This window comes from Rattus norvegicus, chromosome 4 (genome assembly GCF_021556685.1).
Source record: "Rattus norvegicus strain SHRSP/BbbUtx chromosome 4, alternate assembly SHRSP_T2T, whole genome shotgun sequence".
Classification (NCBI taxonomy): domain Eukaryota; kingdom Metazoa; phylum Chordata; class Mammalia; order Rodentia; family Muridae; genus Rattus; species Rattus norvegicus.
In genome coordinates this window covers 105,436,559-105,459,226 of record NC_141537.1, presented here as the reverse complement: position 1 = coordinate 105,459,226, position 22,668 = coordinate 105,436,559, and the positions used below count along the sequence as shown (strand labels likewise).

At 52.5% G+C, this 22,668-nt stretch overlaps 1 protein-coding gene and 1 long non-coding RNA gene across 5 annotated transcripts in view; one reads left to right on the top strand and one right to left on the bottom strand.

Moving 5' to 3' along the window:
• The window catches only part of LOC120102308 (uncharacterized), a 30,281-nt gene extending 20,145 nt beyond the window's left edge, over positions 1-10,136 (bottom strand). For all 3 annotated transcript variants that reach the window (XR_015686681.1, XR_015686682.1, XR_015686683.1), the window contains exons 1-2: positions 8,258-10,136; positions 7,020-7,131 (exon numbers count right to left, since the gene is read on the bottom strand). This is a non-coding gene — a long non-coding RNA (uncharacterized LOC120102308). The remainder of the gene's footprint in view (positions 1-7,019; positions 7,132-8,257) is intronic.
• The window catches only part of Atoh8 (atonal bHLH transcription factor 8), a 32,150-nt gene continuing 18,673 nt past the window's right edge, over positions 9,192-22,668 (top strand). The window contains exons 1-2 of one of the 2 annotated variants that reach the window (XM_087658746.1): positions 9,192-10,381; positions 12,354-12,872. In XM_087658746.1, coding sequence (XP_087514872.1) covers positions 9,611-10,381; positions 12,354-12,458 — 876 coding nt within the window. In that variant the 5' untranslated portion in view covers positions 9,192-9,610 and the 3' untranslated portion in view covers positions 12,459-12,872. 2 annotated transcript variants of the gene reach the window in all.

The following is a 22,668-nucleotide window of genomic DNA, read 5'->3' as shown; positions in this document are numbered from 1 at the left end:
CTGGGGGCGAGTTCGGAGGCTGGCGTCAGGCGGGGCAAGATCCGTGCCAGTGGAATGTGATTTGGGGAGGAAGCTGCAGGTCACTCAATTGCTGGCAGGCGGCCCGGGAGCAACTGGATGCTTTCTGGGCTGTGTGTGTGCATGAAGACTTTTTTTCCTCTTCATGCAAACAGAGCCCCAGAGACGTGGAGACAGAAGCACTAGGAACAAAGTAGACAGGGGGCGGGGCTGGAAAACCAGAAAGGGGGTGGGTAAAATGGGTGGAGCCGGCTGAAGGGCAAGATCCTGTTAGCCACTTTGTTCTGTACCCATTGAGTCCTTGACTGGTGGGACACACTGGTGGGAGGGAGGGGGGAACCCGGTGACTGAGAGAGAAGGCTCCCAGTTCAGAGCACAGGCAACTTTTCTTGGAAGGCCCCCTACAGCAGGGTGTATGGATGGACTCAGGTGTTGGGGATGGGGTGGAGGGTGGGGCTTTCTGGAGGAGGTGTGGGAGGAAAGGCCAGGAAGGATTGCATTGTAAGGAAAGACTCTTGGTCTCCTGCTAGTGGTTACCGGGTGCCAAGCCTTTCCCATGAATAATCTCCTTACTCCTTCTCTCCTGTCCTGTTGTGACACCAGGTATCCTGTACCCCAAACTCCCTATGTAGCTGAGGATGGCTCTAAACTAATCCTCCTGCCTCCACTCCTCAGTGCTGGGATTGCAGTACTGCACCACCATACCTGGTGTGTATAGTGCTGTGTCTGAGCTCAAGGCTTTATGCGTGCCAGCTACCGACTGAGCTGCGTCCCCAGCTCTGATCCTAATTCTCACGGCAACCTTGTGATGCTCAGTAATCTTTCAGTACTGACTTGGCAGAGGAGGAAGCAGAGGCCCAGAGAGGTCTGGAAACTTGGCCCATTGGCTAGGTTGTAAATGGTGAGCCAGGGCCGACTCAGGGCTCTCCCGTAGCCTGAGTGTTCTTTGCAGCACTGAGTGTCCTTTTGTCTCTTAGGCAGGAGCTACTTCCTCCTCTAGCACCTCAGCTCGGATGAGGACCATGAGGACCGAAGGCGGTGGCTGCACTCCCTAGAGTCCTGGGATAAGGTGTCTGGAGCTGAGAGATAGTGACTGGACTTCTGGGCACTCCTCCTGCATTTTCAATCTCATAGGTTCTTTCCTGTCGCCTGGCTACCTTCCAGCACCACACCTCACATCCTAGCCTTCATGTGCCAAGTTCTTGTCCACCCAGACCTTTCTCAGGACCCCTTCCCTAGGCTTCCTTATTTGTTCTGTTCTGAGGAGTAAACGAAAGTGGAGTTCATACTCTCTAGGAGGTACTTACCCCTGGAGTCAGGATGAGGGCCCTGGATCTGTCACCCCCATGTGACATCAAGTGAGCCCTTTCCCCTCTCAGGCCTCAGGGTCCCTGTTTTTTAAAAGTGGGAAGTCTCCAGTCTGCACTGTGGCAGACTTTGGGTAGTGGAACTGATCAGCAGGTGTGGTGGGGCCGGGGAGACTTGTCTCAAGTACCCAGCATACCACAGAAGGTCTCTCAGCCAAGAGAAGCAAGGCTGGAGAGAGAGGGAAATGAGCTGAGCTGGCAGGGCATGAGGGGATGGGACAAACGAAGTGGGGTCATGGGTAGAGCAGCTAGGCCAGCTCAGCCCTAATACGCTGGACAATGGTTTCCCATTTGGACAACATCACCAACTACTTGGGGATTTTATTGTCCTGGGCTAAATATTTAGTTAACCTCACCCACAGATCCTGTTCTGACTGAAGTGACCACTAGTCTCAGGTCGACAGCGAAGGCCTGCCCATCACCTGCATTTGTGAAGCCAACTTGCCAGTTCAGTACGATAAATGGATCGACTAATTGTTTTCAGGAAATAGGCAACTGCCCTTGCTAACCCAAGCCAGTGGTTGTCTTTTTTCTTGGGGACAGTCCTTGGACCTGACACCCGCGGTCCTGAAATTAGGATAGGGTACCACTTATCCAAAGCAGCTAGCTTCCTGAGAAGACTGGGCATGGGGGGAAACCTGTCAACGAGCTTTGGGACTCAGTCTCCCCATCAATAAAGTGGGATGGTCAGATTACAGCAGACAAGGCCAACACATGGCGTGAATCCTCAGCTTTTACCCAAGGCAGACGTTTGCTAATCAATTTCAGACCCTCTACCCCAAGGGACCCAGAAACCTTTTCAATACCAAACTTCAGGCCACCCCTACCAATCAATTAGATTTGGCATGTGTGATAAAAAGCATTTGCCCTTGGGGCAGTAGATGGTGTCGAGCTTCTCTCTCCAGCTGTGGTGATCTAGGATCGAGACTGATTAGGTATTTTGAAGACTCAGCCGGGGTGGAGACCACCAGCTCTCCAGCTGTCCCTGGGGCTTCCCAGGTCTACAGAGTGGGCCTTGCTCTGGAACGCCTTATTAATTTTCCTCACTGCTAATAAATGTAGATTACGTCAGCTCTCTTCTGCCCCCTCATGTTCTCCGACTGCAGCCATCAGCAGGGACTTTTTTAGAAGCTTCACTGAAGCAGCAGCCAAGCACTCCCCCCTCTTTTCTTTCTGAGGGACTAGGGGAGATGGGTTAGGGACGACTTCACAATGAAGGAATGCACGGCACGGGGAATTGAAAGTTGTTTTCCTCAAGAGAGAAGATGAAAGAGAAGTGGTTATCACCCTGGTTTCCCCTCCAGTCCTTGAGCACAGCTGTGGGGACTGGTAACCAACTGGGAGGATAGTGGCTGAAGCCTGGCCTTGTCTGGCTGTTGACACCTGGGTCCTGATGCTCACAGCCTGAAGGAGACATTTGCTGGCTCCCTGTCTGCCTCCCTGTCTGCCTCTCCCTTTTTCCAAGGGCCCTGAGCCTTCTCTGCCTGTGGAGGAGGCTGCTAGGGCTTCTGCTCCGAGTGGAGACTCCGCTCTTCCCCGGCGCTGCTCTCTGTGGTGGGAGGAGGTTTAGCACAAATCCTCATTTGCTAAAGCTCTGGCTGTTTGAGGTCTGTGGTTCTGCGTCCTCCTGCTGCTTCTCCATTTACAGATGGAGAGCCTAGCCTTGCAGGGGGCCAGTACTGGGTACAAACCAGTCTTGGGAAGAGGATGCCTCTAGAGCCCCTTGAGCTTGAGTGAAGCCTGGGGAAACAGTGTCCCAAACTCCTGGATTTGAATTAGACTTTTCTTTCTTCCTTTCTTAAAAAGATTTTATTTAAAAAATTGTGTTTTGGATTTATTTATTTGATCTATATGAGTGCTTTTTCCTGTGTTTATATGTGGTGTGTGTGTGTGTGTGTGTGTGTGTGTGTGTGTGTGTGTATACGTGTGTACGCACACCTGATGCCCATGATGTCAGGAGACGGTGTTTGGTCTTCTAGAACTGGAGCCACACATGGTTCTGAGTCACCATGTGATGCTGGGAGCCCCGCACCTCTTCAGGAGCAGCAAGTGCTCTTAACCTCTGAGCCGTCTCTCTAGTTCCCATTTAAAAAAAATTAAACTGGGCTGGAGAGATGGCTCAGTGGTTAAGAGCACTGACTGCTCTTCCAGAGGTCATGAGTTCAATTCCCAGCAACCACATGGTGGCTCACAACCATCTGTAAAGAGATCCGATGCCCTCTTCTGGTGTGTTTGAAGACAGCTACAGTGTACTTATATAAATAAATGAATAAATCTTAAAAAAAAAATTAAACTATGTTTACATGTGTGCGGGAGTACATGAGTGTAGTGTCCCCAGAGGCCAGAAGAGGCTGTCACATTCCCCTAAAGCTGCAGTGACACAGGTGGTGCTGAGACGCAGACTCACGTCCTCGGCGTGATCAGTACATACGCTTAACGGCTGAACCATCTTTCCAGTCTCCTTTCTCCCCATTTTGAAACAGGGTCTTGTGTACTCCTGTGTGGCTGAGAATGACTTTGTGGTTTTGACCCTCCCTCCTCCACCCCGTGTGCTGGGATCACAGGCCTGCACCACCATGACTAGTTTATGCAGTACTGGAATGGAGCTTGGGGCTTCACGTATGCTAGGCAAGCACTCTATCAACTGAGCCAGCCAACCCCAGCCCTGAATTATCATTTATGCCTTTCCTTTCTTTTCTATTTTACCTGCATGTCCGCATGCCTGTGAGTGCATATGCACTATGTGTGTGCAGGTACTGGAGGAGAGCAGAAGAGGGCCTTGGGTTCCCAGGAACTGGAATTACAGGAGGTGCTGAACAACACAATGTGGACGCCAGGAACTGAATCTGAGTCCTCTGAAGCTCTCTTAACTACTGAGTCGTCACCTCTCCAGCCCTCCTTTAACACATACATAGATGTCCAATATTCCTATTGGCCACATAAAGTGACTGATTCCATCACCTGGTTGAAAGACAGCCCCACAGGTAAACAGATGGCAAGGCAGATGGCCTTTCTGCCTGCACCCCTCTGGGCCTCCCCCACAGTGTAACAGTGAGGTCGGGGAGGATGAGGGCAGGGCATGCCAAGGGAAACTGGGTGCCTGGAGACTTGGTTGCTCTCTCTTATCTGTCAAGTCTTCTTGGCTGACAGTGTGCAGGCTTTGGGCAGAGACGGCTGAAGTCATCCCACCCTTTCTTAGCAGAGCTCCACTGTTAGAGCTCCACCTGCCATTTTGCACAAGGTTGGACCTAGTCTTCCTCCAGGACACTCACTGTCTCTTTGTACTAGAATGGTAGTTTATTGAGGTCAGGGTTGTTGCTTTTCCTCTCATCATGGACATATCCCCAGCCTTGAGAGCAACCTCCCAGCACTGCAGATACTTAGGGGAATGGATGGGATCTACCTGTTCTCAGTCCACTCCACCCTGGGGGTCTTTGTTCACCACAGATATCTCTCCTATCTCCTTCTTCCTACTGGGGAATGGGGAGCAAAGACCATGAGATTCGAAATGCGCTGGACAAGGAAAGCACACACTGGAGGAGGCTACAGACTAAACAGGGCTCCAGCTGCAAATGGATGGAGAGAGGAGACCTCTGGGATCACGACACAGGGCAGCATAGGCATAAAGGAAGAGGGGAAGCAAGCGGGGTCCTCTAGGCCAACCCTACCCCCTTCCTAGTTCAAACACCCTGTCTTCCAAGAAGCACCCCAGAGCTATCTCACCACACTCTACTTGCTAAACTCTTCCGGAAGCACCTGACATTTTGCACAAGGTTGGACCTAGTCTCCAGGACACTCACTGTCTCTTTGTACTAGAATGGTAGTTTATTGAGGTCAGGGTTGTTGCTTTTCTTCTCTTCATGGACATATCCCCAGCCTTGAGAGCAACCTCCCAGCACTGCAGATACTTAGGGGAATGGATAGGATCTACCTGTCCTCAGGCTCCTAACAGCAAGAACCTGATCCAATTCTTCTGGCTTCCCAGCGCCATCAGGGCATCTGGTTGAATCTGAGGTATGAATGGCTACTGATCTGAGCCACTGCCTCCTACTCAGTTTACCTCTCCAGGAGAGGGTCTTATAGGTAGTGTGGTGTTCCCCCAACCCCAGCAGAATCACAGACGCCTCTACCTTGGTGATTAAGGGATCCAAATGGCAGGAAGCTGACGCAACCAGGCCCTCCCTGTAGAGCCCACAGACACTTCCAAGGCTCCATTATTCAAAGGAATCACAGGGCAGCTCAGACTTACTGCTGCCTCAGCTTTCTAGGGATACACACAGAGAGAAGGGCTCCATGGAAGACTTCAACTCATCTCAGCTAAGTGAAGTTAGCTTTGAGCTAGATCTCAAAGATTTGAGCATAGAGGACACAACACATACTACATTTTAACTGGCTTTCCTTCTTCCCCTTCCTCCCCTTACGCTAGGGATCAAACCCAGAGCCATGCTAACCAGTCACTCCACTACAGAACGTCTGAACTGCACCCTAGTCATCTTGTTCCTCTTGACTTTTGTCCTCTCAACTTCAGAGTCGGGAGTAAGCCCTCCACCCCACTCCACTCCACCCCACTCCACCCCACCCCACAGACATCACAGACATGGTCCTTTTCTGTGTCTAAGAGACAGTTCCACTAAGGGCAGAACACACTCAGAGCAAAACTAAACCACAGGGTCTCAGAGAGAGTCCTTCCTCCCTTCCTGCAGAGCCCATTCACCCCGTCCTGTCTCCAATACTCTCGGTTCTCCATAGCTGGGGTAGCCACTGGGGTGCAGGAAGGAAGGAAGGTATCTCATCCCTGGATCCAGTGTCCTGTGGCCAGTAGGGCAATGCTGGCTCCCCGGCTTGTCAGCAGAGAGGGGCTTTCATGGACCCAGGGTAATCCTGTTCTCTTTTTACTCCAGCTAGTCCTGTGCAGGGCTGCTGTGAGCACAATTGCAAAGCGTGATGTTCCCACTGAATTCTGCTTGCACCTGGCTAATTCCTACTCTTCCCCTAATTTCTCTAATGGGGCACAGGCACTTTGGAGCAATCTGAACAGACAGAAATAGACTCCATGTTTAGGAATGTAGAGCTTCATGCAGCAAGTATTAAGGTCCCTTCTCATCTGGCCAAGAAGACAGAACTCAGAGCTCCATCCTGAAGACCTGACCAGTCCTCATGGGTTGTGCTTGTGTACCAAGGACCCGTGGGGCAGGCTCAGCTGGACAGCTAAGAGCAAACACTAGTGTATGGCCACCATGATTCAGAACATTTGGGCATGAGACCCCTGGCTGTCCAAGAAGTCCTGACATCTGGAAGGAACCAGGCAGACATCAGGCTGGGCTAAGGGAGACCTGTGGCTCCAGCTTCTACTCTGGCTAAAAGAACAAGCAGAAACAGCCAGCAGTCAAAACAAACGGGCAGGCAGACAAACAGACCAACCAGTCCCACGGATGGTCCAGTCCCTCATCTCCAGGTGCCAGCCAGTTGCTGGGCTCTCAAGAAGGAGCATGACAGGGGTTGGGGATTTAGCTCGGTGGTAGAGTGCTTGCCTAGGAAGCACAAGGCCCTGGGTTCGGTACCCAGCTCCGAAAAAAAGAACAAAAAAAAAAAAAAAAAAAAAGAAAAAAAAGGAGCATGACGGCTCAGAATCACCTTTCAGACTGTTGGTATGGATTCAAACAGCGTTTCTCTCGCTCCCATTCTGTTGGCTACTTTCTTCCACCAGCAACCTTGGTCCTCTTGTGGGTAGAGTGGGTTTGCCTCCCTGAATTGTCATAAAGATGAAAGATAAAGAATGTATGTGGTCACTGTGGTAATTAATTATCAGCGCTTGGCTGCCTAGCATGTCTTTCCTGTGGATTAAGTTCTGCTTAATTCACCGTCCCTTCCTTTTCCAGCATCACTCCAGTGCCATGGAACCTCCATTCAAAGGATATGGAATCTTCTAGAGGCACTGTTACACTCTTCCAGTGTAACCCCAAAAGGTTGTCTCAATGGGGGAGGTTTTACAAAATCCTTTACCGCACCCTTTACTAAAGGGTGTAGACTTTCTGGAGGGTTTCTGTGCCATTTCATACAAAGCAAAGATGGAGCTGCTATGAGAACTGAGAGCCTCTTTATCCCAGTACCTCCATGGATTTGTGAAATTCTTAATGCTGTTTTTATAGGGCCACTCATGCATCCTAACCCAGCTGAGTTCCTTGAGAGAAGTCAGTGGTGTTGAGTCTCCTAAGCTTTATACCACCAGGGGGCGCTGCCCAGCTGGTTTCTGTCCAGCTTCTCAAGGAAGCTGATGGGAAATCGGAGAACAGGGAGTACCGGGAGAGGACAGGTTTGCATTCAGCTGGCCTCGGACTGAAATTTGTGGGCTGGTAGGCTGAGAATGGCAGTCACAGGCACTCTTCCCATCAATTAGGCTACTTACATTTCTCTCCTGTTCCTCAGAACACCCTTCCATCCCGTGACTGCCAAGGTCAGATAAGTTCAGATCCTCAAGTTGCCCAGAGGGAGAGAGGTGATGAAGGTGGCGGATGTGCCTACCCAACACAGATGCCATTCCTATGTCTGCTCCCTTTCCTCCCATCCTGAGGAATGACAGTGGTCTTTCCCTTCTTTTGGGAGACATTAGAAAAGGGCTGAGATTCAGCTTTCCTGGAGTCCCTTGTATTCAAAGATGAGCTTTTCCTTACTGTGACTGACTGAACACTGACAGCCTCTTTAGGAATGACATCCACCCACCCATCTAACACACTCCTAACTGCCCTGGGCAGCTCAGCCTGCGTCTCTGCCCAACACTGGCTAAATCTTGAGATATAGTTTCACTATACCAGTGTGTTGTGGGTCATCACTCAAATGCCATATACGATCTCACCTGGGGCTCTATGCCTTACCGTTGGCATCAGGCTCTGTGCTCCATGTATCTTCACCAGCACCACAGGGGGAAGGCGTGATTGTGACCCCTATCCTGGGTACAAGGAGCCAGAGATGCAGAGGGACAGCGTGACTAATGCCATGGTCGCTCAGTAAATGGCAACGCTGAGCTCTGGAACATAGGAATTTTGCCTGATTGAGGAGCTGTCCTGCCCTGGCTGATAACATTAGCACAGCTACTGATGTCCCGGCACCTCCTGTGCAGCTGGTTTCACAGCCAGGCTGTGACAAGCATGGGTGTTCTCCAGATTCCTCATTTCATAGATGAGTAAATCTGGATTTAGCAGGGCGCCTCGGGTGAGATGACTTAAGATCTTCACCGATGTTACATCTGCTAAACCAGAAATTTGTACCCTTCTGTGCCTCCCGTGTACTTTGTTGCCTCAGTTTCCCAATGTCCCCGGTGTTCTCTTCTGTTCCTAAGACCTCTGCTCCAGCAAATAAGAGAAAGAAGGGAGAAGGCCTTGCAGTTGGATGACAATGACCATCCACTCCGGGGTTCTTCTCTCCCACTTCTCTTTCCCTCCCAGAAGCTCTGGGATTTCTCCCTCTGTTGGACAGTTTGGGTGGGAGGTTGAGGGTAAGGTTCTGGGTGGGGAAGGTCGGCGCTGCGTCACCCCCCGGGCCAACGAGACCAGGCAATGAAGGGCCACAGCGGTCAGCAACCACGTGCTTAGGACAGTAGTGGAAAGTGCAGTCTGTCTTTGGGGAGAGGAGGCGCGCCCCCAACTTGGGTAGGGGGCGGGGAGGGAGAGCAGGAGGAGGCAGGTTCCGGCAGAAGGCATGGGGGTGGGGGGAGGCCGAGAGCACGCGGACAAAGGAGGCGGCCCTCAGCCCAGCTGTTTTGAAAAATGCTTCCTGTTTCTTTAAAGGCGCTCGCAGCTCGGGCGGCCTGGGCTCGGGAGGCGGCAGTGGCGGCGGCGGCGGCGGGAGCTGCCTCCTCTCCGGGCGGGCGGCGCTGAGTGATCTTGCGAACTGGGCTTCTGTGTAAACTGAGGCTAAACAAACACAGATGGAGCGCAGCGGGCGTTCTGCAGAAATGCTGGCAGGGCGGCAGCGACCTCAGATGACACTTTGAGCTCTCCCGGGGAACGGGCAGCTCCGAGGCTTCACGGAGCCGGAGGCGCAGCTGCCCCGGGAGTGGGGGTGCGAGGGAGGGACCCGGGGAGGGAGGGTAGGAGGAGAGAGCGCGGCGACAAGGCGGCGCTGAGCGCGGCGGCCACCGGGCACAGGCAGGCGCGCGGCGTGCAGAGCAATCGTTGTGGGCGCGTGTCCCGGGCAGTCCCACGCTCCTGCCTCGCGCCGTCCGCGCCATGAAGCACATCCCGGTCCTCGAGGATGGGCCGTGGAAGACCGTGTGCGTGAAAGAGCTGAACGGCCTCAAGAAGCTCAAGCGGAAAGGCAAGGAGCCGGTGCGGCGCGCGAATGGCTATAAAACTTTCCGATTGGACTTGGAAGCTCCCGAGTTCGGCGCCACGGCCAGCGCCACCGCCGCCACCAACGGTCTCCGGGACAGGACACAACCGTTCCCGATCGCGACCCCAGTACCAGCCTCTGTGGCGCCGGCGGTTCCTCCAGGTGGAGGCACAGACACAGCCAGGGAATTCCGGGGCATCAGAGCGCCTGAGGTCTCAGACGCGCGCAAACGCGGTTTCGCTCTGGGCACAGTGGGACCGGGACTACCCACGCCACCGCCACCTCCCGCGTCCCAGAGCTTGGCACCCGGGGATCCCGAGGTGCAGCCCTTACGCGAGCAGGCTCTGCGTCCCCGCATCTTGCTGTGCGCCCCTCCCGCGCGTCCCACGCCGTCCGCGCCTCTCGCACCCCCAGCGGTGCCACAAGAGTCCCCCGTGCGCCCTGCGCCCCCCACGCGCCCGGGGGAAAGTTCCTACTCGTCAATTTCACACGTAATTTACAATAACCACCCGGATTCTTCCGCGTCGCCTAGGAAACGGCCAGGCGAAGCGACCGCCGCCTCCACCGAGATCAAAGCCCTGCAGCAGACCCGGAGGCTCCTGGCCAACGCCAGGGAGCGGACGCGGGTGCACACCATCAGCGCAGCCTTTGAGGCGCTGAGGAAGCAGGTACCCACTAGCCGCCGGGCTACAGTGGCAGGAGTGGGTGGGTGGGTGTCCCCAGGATCCGAGTTAGGATAAAAGGAATCCCACAAGGCAAGCAGATTGGAGTTATCATTGTTGTTGCAACTCTTAGTTTGCAAAGTGGGCGAAAGCTAGGGATCTCTGGCCTAGAAACGCCCCTGTTCCCCAGGGGTAACTTGCGCGTCTGACCTCAAGTCTTGTAGTTGACTTGTATGGCAGCGAGTATTTATCTTCTGGTCCCTTGGGCTTGGTGGGGACTACAGAGGGGGAATGTGGGAATCTTCCCCTGGCAGGGGAAGGGAGCAGAGCACGACCTTTCCGCTCTGTGCACTTGGCATGCTTGGGGTCTTGGCCCCCTGTTGGTGGCATCGAGGCACACAACACTACAGAGGTGCGCTCCTGGGGGCCCTGGAATGTAAGGGGCAGTCGGGGGTGGGGGCCTTGTCCGTCCCTCTCAGCTCCTGGTTTCCATGGTCACTCAGCTTGTTTCTAGGATCTCTGCACTCCTTATCTGGTTCCCGGAGTCCATAAGGACCCGGGCTTACAAGGCTGTGGGTCTTCCAGGTACAGCTTCAGGAACTTTCCCAGGAGATCCTGCCCACCACTGCCCTTCCTCTTCACACCTCTGCCCAGGAGATTGCTGGGGATTCTCTCCGGGACGGGGTTGGGGGGGTCCACCGAGCTTAGCTCTGGATAAGCCAGGGGGCTCCTCTTTAGGTACTGGGGGCAGACTGCCCTCACCCGACAGCGCCTATTGGGGAAGCTAAAGACTACTTGACTGGAGAATTACCATGGCAGAGGGGGCAGTTGACAGCTAAGCTTGGTTTTCCTCCAGGACTCTCTAGTTTCTCACTTTCTTAGAGCAGGGTAAGATCTTAAAAGGGAGTGGGATGGGCCCTCTCCTCCAGATCATATAAGGGGTTGAGTGGGTGGTGGGTGTTACTTGTTTAATGGATGAAGTTCTTGTTTGTTCTGCCACTGATTAGCTGTCGGTCTCCTGGAAAGTTACTCAACCTCTCTGGGCTTTAGCCAGTAGCAAACCATTCGGAAAACTTTTTTTTTTCTTCTCTTAGACTCTCTTCTATGGGTAAAGACAGGCATTGGAGACCTAGTCGACCCATGAAGAGGACATGGAACCCCTAAGAGAGAGTGACTCTTATGGCTGTTGAACCTGGCTTTGGGAGAAGTGTTTGGTCATGGAGGTGGGGTGGAGACGGGGTGGCTGTCACTGCCTGTAGTAGATCAGCTGTTCCCCAGCCAGCTGCCGTGTGCCTGCATGCCTGGGCAGCCTGTGGGGTATCTTGCAGTCCTCATCTCAGGGCAGGATGACAGAGGGCAGGGAGTTGCCCGTATATCTGCTTCACTTGTGGCAAGGTGAACCCCTCCTGAACTGGGGGATCACATGCCCAGAAACCTCCCTCTCAGCTCCCTTTCTCTGCCTCCAGCCACCTTCTTCAACTTTTCCCAGGGCAAGCATTCATGCCCGTGTGTTTGCCTGTGTCTCTTGTGTACTGTGGCTTTTGTGACTTTCAACAAGGACTCCTATCTTATTTAATCTTAATGTCAGGATTGGATAGACCCATTTTATAATAAGCAATACTGAGGCTAGGGGAAGGGAGGAGACTTACCCAAGGTCATCTTGTAGTGAGCCGTTTACAGACAGTTTCTGTGGTTACAATCTTCCCACTGGGTGGTGCCCTTGTCGACTTTCAGAGATGAGGTTGTTGCTACTGGTCTCCTTTGGTTCCTGCTGTCAGTAGGGGAAGGTCTGCACAGAAGCATCACATTCAATGTGTCCTGCAGAAGGTTGGTCCAAGCATTTTCAAATCTGTGTGTGTGTACACATGTAGTTAAATGTATGTACATGTGTTCCTTATGTCTACCCAAAGAACACACAAACGCACATAGGTTTCCTGTTTCTTTTCTCCTAGCTCTAACCATTCTGTCCTTTCCCTAGAAGGGGTGCTGGGCCCCAGAGGACACTTGCTTGTTGGCTGAGAAGGACAGAAATAATAGAGAAGGCCTGAGGCTATACCCACCCTGTATCCACCACCAGAGCTGAGCAGTGGAGGGCTGTGTCACAGAGGAGTATCTTCCTGTCCTGGACCTCAGCCTCCTGGGCTTTCTGCGTGCCCATGGACAGCCCTCACTGGGCTTCAGCTGCTAAGGTTGCATCATGAGGTTGTCCCCTGCCTCCCATGCAGCTCATTTGCAGAGAGCAGGCAGGGGCAGTGAGGAGGAACATTCCTTGACTGTCTTCAGGGGCCAGGGGACTGAGGAGGGCTCCACAAGACAAAGGAGTATGGGTGCTTTATTAGCCCCGCCCCCTTTTTTTCCAGACAGGGTCTCTATGTACTCTTGAATGGCCAGTAGCCAACTTGTTATGTAGACCAGGCTAGCCTGGAATTTATAGAAAATTGCCTGCTTCCTGCATCTGCCTCTTGCTTGCTGACATTAAAGGCTTGTACCACCACCACATCCATCTCATTTGGAAACTTTAAAATTATATTTTATTAAGTGTGTGTGTGTGTGTGTGTGTGTGTGTGTGTGTGGTGTGTCACAGTGTATGAGTAGAGGTCAGAGAACAGCTTGAGAAAATGGTTCTCTCCTACCATGTGGGCCTTGGGGATCGAACTCAGGCCATTGGACTTGGCAGCAGGCACCCACAGAGCCATTTAGCCAACCGTTTAGTCATTTTGATAATAATCACAGAATGTACCAGGCTCTGTGCTTAGAACCTCTGGTGTTCTAGTTGGCCCTGTGAAAGAGGTGCTGTCATCATTCCTCGGTGCCCCGGTTCGTACAAGGTGGTTTGGGGGTCTCAGGAAGCTTATGTGGACTGGCTGAGGTCTTACCGTGCTTCTGGGGCCCCGCAGGCTTCGCGCTGTGCCGTATCCATGTGTCGGCACTCTCGGGTCTTGGCAATGCTTTCATGGTGTTGTGCATTTGCAGAGCTGTGTGGTCACCGCAAAGCCTGGAATGAATCAGGGTTAGTGAGTCTTCCCAGTGGCCAGTGCTTAACAGCTTTGCTTCTTAGCTTATCCACCACAGCACCAGGAAAACAGTCAGGCCCTTCCTGACATTGCAGTCAACCCGCCTTCCAACCAGGAAGAAATGGGAGGGGGCTGTGTGCCTGCTGGCAAGGTGCAGGTGGGAGAGAGCCCCTCAAGTCTGGGGATGGGGGGTGAAGGGCAGATGGTCAGACTACAGCACTTGCCACCAGCCCAGCTGCACCCGAGCCCTCCTCGCTGCCTCATATGAGGGCCATGTGTGTGCAGCTGGGCTGGCCACGTGCAGGCTGCTCCCTGCCAGGTGGGAGGGGTCCATGGGAAAGGCCAGCTGCACTGGGCAGAGGAGGGATGTGCCTGAGCTCTGGGACTCAGTTCCCTGGCAGGACCCTCTGGCTGTGCTCACCTTCGGGATGTCTAGCCCATGGGCGGCTTTGTTCTCCCCCTTGAAGCCCCTTAATGTCTATGGAGGAGTGGATCAGCAGACAGTGATGACCCCTTAGCAGCTGCCTCTACCCCATGAAGGAGGCATTAAGCAAGTGGACCCCAGGCTACCTCCTCCAATGTTCCTTGGGGATCTCCAAAGGTCATCACTAGATTAATTCAGTGATATCAGAAGGGTATGGGGATGGTGGTCTTAGCCTGTCTTTGGCTCCCAAATCCTCTGAAGTGAAAGACATAGGGGAACCCCAGCAGTGTCTGTACACCTCCTCCCGGAGGCAGTGTCTGGCAAACCTACTCACACTGGAAGCTCCACACAGTTGGTAAGGGTTGACAGGATTCCACCCTACTCCCAGGTTCCAAGAGAGGCTGTTTATTGAGATTCTTATGACATGGATATATATCTTTGGTCATAAGTTTGTAGAACTGCTTGTCGCACCGACAAGGACACTTACAGGAAGTGGCCAGGTTCTGTCCCCAGATTTGCCAGGCCCTAGGGGAGAAGGACTGGGTCTTGTGTCCTCCTTCACTTTGTAGATGGTTTGAATTTTAAAGTCCTTTCTAAGTAGATCTGGAAGGGATGTTGAACAGCCAAGATGAGGCAGCTTTGTGCCAGGAGTCCTGCCCCACAGACAAGAGAAGAGCTTTATACAGAGGAGTCTAGAATACCACTGTGTGCAGGGACACCGTCTACTTGAAGCTCTGTAGGCCTGGGGTCTCTGAGGACTGCCTCTGATAGACTGTTAGAGGGCAAAAGGCTTTGAGGGTGTACCTGAATGTTCTGCTGGGTTCCTGATTTTGTTTTGGTTGGGTTTTCCCTCACACTTGCCCACTGTGATCCCATTCTGAGAAGCAGATGTTTGTATGCCCATGTTTCTGGTGAAGAAACAGGTCCTGTGAGGCCATAATCCTCCTTAAAGTTGGGAAGATGTCCAGAGGACAGCCAGGCCCTTGGGCTGCCCAGCCAGTGTTTGCTGGAGCCAAGGGAGGGTCTAGCTTGGGCAGTGGAGGAGGAGTGGAATGCTTGGGGGGGACCCAGAGGACCTTGTGAAAATACCCAAAACTGATCCTTTGTGGAGTTTAAAATCCAGGAGCAGGGGACGTCGCTCCATTGGTAAAACGCTTGCCGAGCAAATGCGAAGATCTGAGTTCAACCTCCACCGACCCACGTTAAACGTCAGGAACGCTGGCATACATCTGTCACCCTAGCACCGGGGAGGTAGAGACACGGTCTCTGGGGCTTTATAACTAGCAGCCTGCCAACCTAGCTGAATCAGGGAGCGCCTGGCTCAGGAGAGAACTTGCCTCAAAATTCAAGATGGAGAGTGATTGAGGAAGACACCTGATACCGATGTCTAGCCTTCACATGCGTGCTCGAACGTGTGCATGTATAACCTGCAAAGACATCTGTGCAGAGAGGTGTCTTTACCTAGTGTTTTAAGCTAGTCCTTATGGATGAATCTGAGGGAGGTCTTTTACTATTCTGGAAGCTGGAAAATACAGGTAGGGAGTGGGAGACAGGTGGCCATATCTCCTTCACCCCCAGTCCTTTGACCACGTAGGGCCCTGTGGCAGCAGTCAGATGGGGTATGGATGGGGCTTGTGACTTACTCTGGATATTCACAGAGGTAATGCACAAATCTGGAGTCCTTGGGGAATCACTAGCCTAAAACTATCGAGAGCTATCCACACCTACCCTAGGCTAATTGGAAAGAGCCCTGGTGGGGCCATGACTTGAAAACCCACCTGGCGCACCTTCTCTGCAGCCGGAGAAGTAGGGAGACCACGCAGCTGGGAGTCCAGTGCATCTTTGTGGAATCGACGCCATGACTTTTCCTCCGCGGTCTGCTGAAGAGATGGGTCTAGCCAGTGCATTCAGAGAGCCTCTGTCCACGTGGCTGTGAAGAAGACAGCTGTTGGGGACTTTTTGCAACACCAGTAAATGTCCTCAAGACTCCATGAGGAACACAAGTGTTGCTGTCTCTACCCTCTCAAGGAGGAAAACAGGCTCAGAGAGGTGAAGGGACTTGCTTTAAATCACGCCAACTGCAGATGCCTGGAACTTTGTGATGGCAGCCGGGCCACGGTGTAGCTGGGCTGTTGGGGGTCCAAGGTTGCATGGGCATTAGGAGAATGCATGGTAGTGGTTTATGGGTTTTGTTGTTATCTGTTGTGAATGGTTTGTATGCTTTATGTTTGTGACAGGGTCAGATGTAGTCAAGGCTAGATTTCAAACTTCTGATCCTCCTGCTTCTATCTCCCATGTGCTGGGGTTACAAGTGTACACTACTCTTGGTTCGTGTAGTGCTGGGGACCAAACCCAGGGTATTAAGGTATGTCAGGCAAGCACTCTAGCAACTGAGTGTCGCTAGGGGACTCCAGAAGGAACCTTCCAGCCAGCCTTGGGGTAGGGGAGGAGGAGGGACAAGCCACTTGAAAGGGCCACTGCTGCCCCATGTGTTCACCGCGGTAGCAGACTGTCCCTTCCTGGGGTACCGGGCAGATGAACTGCTGGCTCCAGCCAGGTCTCAGCTGACCGATCTGAGGCTCGGAACGCCACTCACCTGCTTTCCTCATGTGCATACGGACAGTCCTCTTTCTTTGAGGTAGATCTCAGATAGGATAATGCTGTGTCGACCGTGCCAGAAAGACAGGGCTCAGTCCATGGTTTTCTTTTGGTTTGACCAGAAGCTTGACCCAAGCAATGGCTCAAAGTGACATATCTGGGACAGACTGCCCCAGAACCTGGCATGGTGCTCCTGGGTTGGCCTTGGCTTCACCTGCTATTCTGGGCCCCAGCACACAGACCTTTCTCAGACTCTTACTTCCTCCTAGAAGCCCAGCTGTTTGGGGGCCCAGGTGCAGACTTGTCTGTTGAAAGGAGATTTCTAGAGTAATCCCTGGGTCTCCAGATTCTCCCACCCTGTAGGCAGACACCACCTCCTGGGTCAAGGAGCAGGCATAGATGCTGGGCCTGACCCTGAGACCCCCTTCCGTGGCCCAGATCTTGTTTATTTGTTCAAACTGATAACAGGGTTTTCTGGACTCTGACTGGAAACAGGCGAATAGAGTTGTTCTGCCAGCTTTTCTTGGATGGGTTTGGCGCTGTGGCTGGCGGGAGGATGAGCACGTAGGTGGGAGTCGGAGGTTCAGGAGAGTTAGCTTGCTCTTGTACCTTTCCTGCTCCTGCACTCCTGGTTCGTGTAGAATGAGGGGTGGCTAGTACTGTGCCCCGGATGAGAGTGCTTAGCTTCTGTGCCCCGGATGAGAGGTGCTTAGCTTCTGTGCCCAGGTTTCTCACCCCTTCTGGAGCCTGTCTCGGGACCTTTTGCAATACTGAGTGCCATCATTTTGCTGACCTTTGCTAGGCTTGCTGTGTACAATGCCTATGTCATCAGCTGAGTCCCTACTACCTTGTGAGGTCAGTCTTGTGCCCAGTGTACAAAGGCTCAGAGTGAGTATGTCATTGACTTGGAAGTATGCTGGGCAGACTGAGAGCCACGCTTTGAATCCAGGAGACAAAGTTAAGTATATGTCGTTTGTTCATCCTCAGAGAGATGGACTTCAAAACTGCACCTCTCTCTCTCTCTCTCTCTCTCTCTCTCTCTCTCTCTCTCTCTGTGTGTGTGTGTGTGTGTGTGTGTGTGTGTGCGCGCGCGCGCGCGCGCATGCGTGCGTGTGTGTTTAAGGTTCCCTCCTCTCATTGATCTGGAATTGACCGGGTAGTCTAGCCATGTTAGCTAACATGCTCCACAATGTTTCTGATTCTGTGTTCCGAGTACTGAGATTGTTAGCGTGTGCTGCCATGCTGGACACTTGAATGTGTTTTCTAGGATGGAACTAAGGTCCTCTGTTTTGCTAGGTGAACTGATTAAACTATTTCCCCAGCCCAGTTTTTTCTTTTATCCTCTTATAAAAGATTTATTTATTGTATGGATATAAGTGTTTTGCCTGTGTGTGTGTGTGTGTGTGTGTGTGTGTGTGTGTGTGTGTGTATGCACACATCATGTGAGTGCCTGATACCCAAAGAGGTGGAAAGAAGACATTGGTCTCCTGGAATTAGGGTTACAGGTAGCTTTGAGCTGCCATGTGAGTGCTAGGAACCCAAGCCCAGGTCCTTTGGAAGAGCAGACCCTTAACCACTGGGGTCATCTCTCCGACCCCTTGTCACTTTATTTTTAGTTGTGTGTATATGTGTCTGAGTATAGGTTTGTGCACTAGTGCAGTGTCTAAGGCCAGATGAGGGCCTGGGGTCCCATGTTCCCGGAGTTACAGGCAGTCGTAAACTGTTCTGTTGGCTGCTGAGAACAAAATGTTGGTTGTCTGCAAGATCGGCATGCTGTCTTAACTGCTGTGCCATCTCTCCAGTGCCCAAAGTATGTTTTTAGAACTAGATTCAAAATATTTTGGAGTTAATTCACTCACGGCCTTATTTAACTAGCCCTTTTGAAACCTGGCATGGGCCAGACATGGACATCAGCTGTGAGCCTTCCCCCAGCATATGGGGGATACTGGATACCGAGAGTGGTAGCAAAAATGAGACTTAAAGACAGATAGGCCTATTACAGCACCATTAAGCACAGGCTGTTCCCTTAGTATAGGGCAGGCATGAGAAATCAGAGAAAGTTCCTAGATGAAGTGCTGGTTGTAGTGGATGATGTAATGATATACTTAGGATCTACATCCTGGGGCTGCCAGCAGGGACTTTCATTCTCTTGGTATTACTGAACTTCGGGGCCAAGGAGTTCTTTGTTGAGGAGGGCATTGAGGATCCTCTACATGGTACAATGTTCAGCAGTACCCTAGATGTCCTTTCAAACCCTGCTGCTCCTCTGTTGTGACAACTAGGAATGTCCCTTGAGGGCTAAAATTATCCCTGGTTCAAAACATTGGTTTCGAAGAGTTCCTGGCCCGTGAGCATGCTCCCTTAATATTACTGCTGCAGTTCTGTATGGGACCCACACAGTGGGCTGATACAGATGGTGTATCTAGATGCCAAAGAGCCATATGTGGGACCAGAGTTTGCCAGGGGGAACCTTTTAGCTGTTTGGGTGAAGAGATCTGAGGAAGAACAGACCAACAGGTTAAAAGCAGCCAGGTAGATTATGAGGGGTTCCGTCCATGTTAATTGCCACACTCAGTTACATTGTGCCGAGGTCTTAGCATTTCGATGGCTCACACGGCACACGTGTAGGGTAGCCAGTACTAAGAGGTCAGAGGCCCTGCCCATCTCCCACATTAGTGAGTGATGAGCTGTTGCCAACACAGACACATGAATCAAGTCAGGGCTGTTGGCATTTATTACCCACCTGTTGTGTGCCCTGCTTGGCAGTAACCCAGATCTAGAGGGCATAGAGGAAGTGAAGAAAGAAGAAAACATCACATTTTTTGTGTCTGAGTATTTGCGCTGTCCCCCTGAGCATCTCCAGGGTCCCAAGAGAATGTATGGTATCTTTTAAAACATGTTATTTATGGTTGACGGTCTGTGTGCACATGGCATGGGTGTGCCACAGCACACGAGGGTACGGAGGGCAGATGGATAGGCCGTTTTCTCCACCCACCTATATGTGGGTTCCCAGGATGGGCCTCGGATTACAAGGTTTGCATGGCATAGCCTTTCCCATGGAACCATCACTCCAGCTCCGTCATTCTTCGTGGGTCTAAAGTCTTTGAAGGCAAGAGTTAAAGTTTGTCTAATTGTTGGCCTGTTTTCAGGCAGGAGCTTGTTCTGTCGTCCTAGCTAGTCTGGTACTCACTATGTAGCGAAGGGTGGCTTCCAATTCGTAGTAATCCTTCTGCCTCAGTTCCCCAAATGCTGTGATTCTAGGTGTGCACCTCCACATTTGGCTAGGAGTCAGGGTTTCTCTGTGTAGCCCTGGTTGTCCTGGAACTCAGTATGTAGACCAGACTGGCCTCAAACTCAGAGATCAGCCTGCCTGTACCTCCCTAGTGCCGGGATTAAAGGCATGCACCACCACCTGGCTAGGAGTTGTGTTTTTATTTTAAATTTACTTTTAAAAATGTTTTGAGACAGGGTCACAATGTATTTATCTTTGAGCCTGCAGTGTGAGGCTGACTTTGAACTCCTGACCCCCGCTGCCTACTTCCCAAGTGCTAGGATTATAGGTCTAGATGACCAGGCTCACAGGAGTCAGGTCTTTGCGGGGCATGGTGCCTCACACCTTTAATCCCAGTGCTCAGGAGGCAGAGGCAGGCAGGTTTCTGAGTTAGAGGCCAGCTTGGACTGCATCATGAATTTCAGCCCAGCCAGGGCTACAGAATGACACGCTATCTAAAAAAAGAAAAAAAAGTTTTTAATTGTTGAGGCCTCGAGTATCCAACAGAGTGTCAGCGAACGAGTGAGCACATGAAGGGAGCCTCAGGTAGGAAGAGTGTCCTCCCTGCTCCCTCAGCAGCAGGGGACAGAGCTTTGTAGGGCAGAAACCTGTGGTACTTCTGCTGGTGCTTGGGTATGAATCCCGTCTCCTCCTGTCAAATGGGAATTTAGATCCACCCTAGAGATTGGGTGTGGCTGAGCTGGATGTGGGTGTGGCTGAGCTAGATGTGGGTGTGGTTGGGCTGGATGTGGGTATGGCTGGGCTGGATGTGGGTGTGGTTGGGCTGGATGTGGGTGTGGCTGAGCTGGATGTGGGTGTGGCTGGGCTGGATGTGGGTGTGGCTGGGCTGGATGTGGGTGTGGCTGAGCTGGATGTGGGTGTGGCTGAGCTGGATGTGGGTGTGTAGACTTCAGATGCTTAATTAGCTAGCACAGATCATAAGTCAGGTTGCCCCCCACACACAGTAGATTGGCTGCCTCCACCTCCCTGCCAGCCTAGGTGGGTACTGAAGGGTGATGCTCAGCACAGAGGCCTCTGGAGCTCTTCCTGATGCCCTCTCCCGCCATTCTCAGGTGCCCTGCTACTCCTATGGGCAGAAGCTGTCCAAACTGGCCATCCTGAGGATTGCCTGTAACTACATCCTGTCCCTGGCGCGGCTGGCTGACCTGGACTACAGTGCCGACCACAGCAACCTCAGCTTCTCCGAGTGTGTGCAGCGCTGCACCCGCACCCTGCAGGCAGAAGGACGTGCCAAGAAGCGTAAGGTATCCACCTGCACTGGGGCAGCAACCTTAGGGGCAGTCGGGGATGGCATGGTAGGGACACCCTGCGTGTGTCCGGGATTCCCAAGAGTCCAGAGAGATCAGCCTCTTGGGATGTTGCAGTAGACACCTCAGATCCAGGAATCCTCACACCTCAGGGAGCATGGGTGGGATTGTGTGCATAAAGCTGCTGGGTGACCCTCGAGATATCCTGGAGTCTCTAGGTTTGAGTTTCCCTTTTCCTTAAATGAAGAAATGGTCCCTCTTTGAAGCCCTTCCTGTTCCTGTGTGAGGTTAAATGACCCATGTGGCCCTGACAGACATCCTGTCAGGATGAGATTTCCCCGAATAGGTGGTAGCCCAGAAGAGTCTATCTGTGGGTTTGGGGAATGTGGTTTTGTCATATGAAGGTGTGCGTGAGGGAGTGTGATATCTATCTGTTTATTCATTTCCGAGAGATTCACTGAGAAAGTTGGACAGGGATATGAACCCCCTATCATGCAGTGATAGGGCGGTCAGAAAGATATCCCGTACGTCCAGGTGGAAGGGGTGGTGTGGGCTATTCTGGAGCGGAGGAAGGCCAGATGGAAGAGTCATAGTAATTCTCCTGCCCAAGAGAGCTGGGTAGAACATCTTGCTGGAAGTGGCATTTGGGCTGAGACTAGTAGGACGGCTAAGAGGCCGCCAGGCAGTGAAGCAGGGACATCCCTGGAGGCGGGTGGAGCAGACAGCCTCTACTAAGCCTGATATATTTAAGGAAATCTGTGGAGGAGAAAAGGGGGGTTGGGCACAGCCATAGTATCCTACAGGCTTGATGCTTCCAGTCAGGGTCCAGTACTTAGTAGAGATGCTGTAACTGTCTGGATCTGTGAGATGCTCAAGAGGTCCTGGGAACAGGAGCTGGGGACTCTGGTGTCCTTCATCCAGTCCTTCCCTGCTTCCATCCTTTCGGCCTGCCCCTCCCCCAGGGAACCTAAAGCTTGCCCTGATTTCCCAGAGGCCACTGAGGCCCCAGCCAGGGAGGCCTCCTCAGGGGGTGCTACCAGCCCTAATTGCACATTGCATTCCTGGGAGTGATTTAGCAGGGCCAATTAGGAGAGGCCCTCATCAAGTGGGTGAGCACCACCGGCCACTCTAGCCACTCCGGGGCCAGCTTTCCTTGGGAGAGTGACATGGGTAAATGAAGGCGTGATTGATGGCTCCATGCCGCGTGCTCCGTGACAAAGGAGGTTGGTAAACTCCTGGTGAACTCCCCTGGCATTCAGCTGTTGGTGTGTGTCCCTTAGTGGTGCAGATAGGCAGCCCTTACCTTCCTCTCTCCCCTCTCCCCTCCTCACCTCTTTGCACCCCTCCCCACTGCACTCCCGGGCAGCACCAGGCCCCTCCCTCTGCTCGTCCTTTGATTGGAGTAGGCTGCACACTCCAGCCCCAGTCAGACAACCAGGGAAGAAAGGCCAGCAGTGAGGATGCCCCACAGAGCCAAGCGTTTGGAGCCCTGTGAAACCACCTCAGGGCTAAGAAACCGTTGAGGCCTCCCCGTGGTGTAGATGAGGAGATGGAGGTAGCAGATTATGCAGTTATCTGACAGCCCTGGCTGTCACCTACCAGTTGAGAACCATTTCCTAACTTATCAAGCTTCCTTGATAGTCGGAACTAATGGGGCACCCACTCAGGGGCACCTTAGAGATAAAATGTCCTGTTCATGGGTCGCAAAAGGGAGGGCA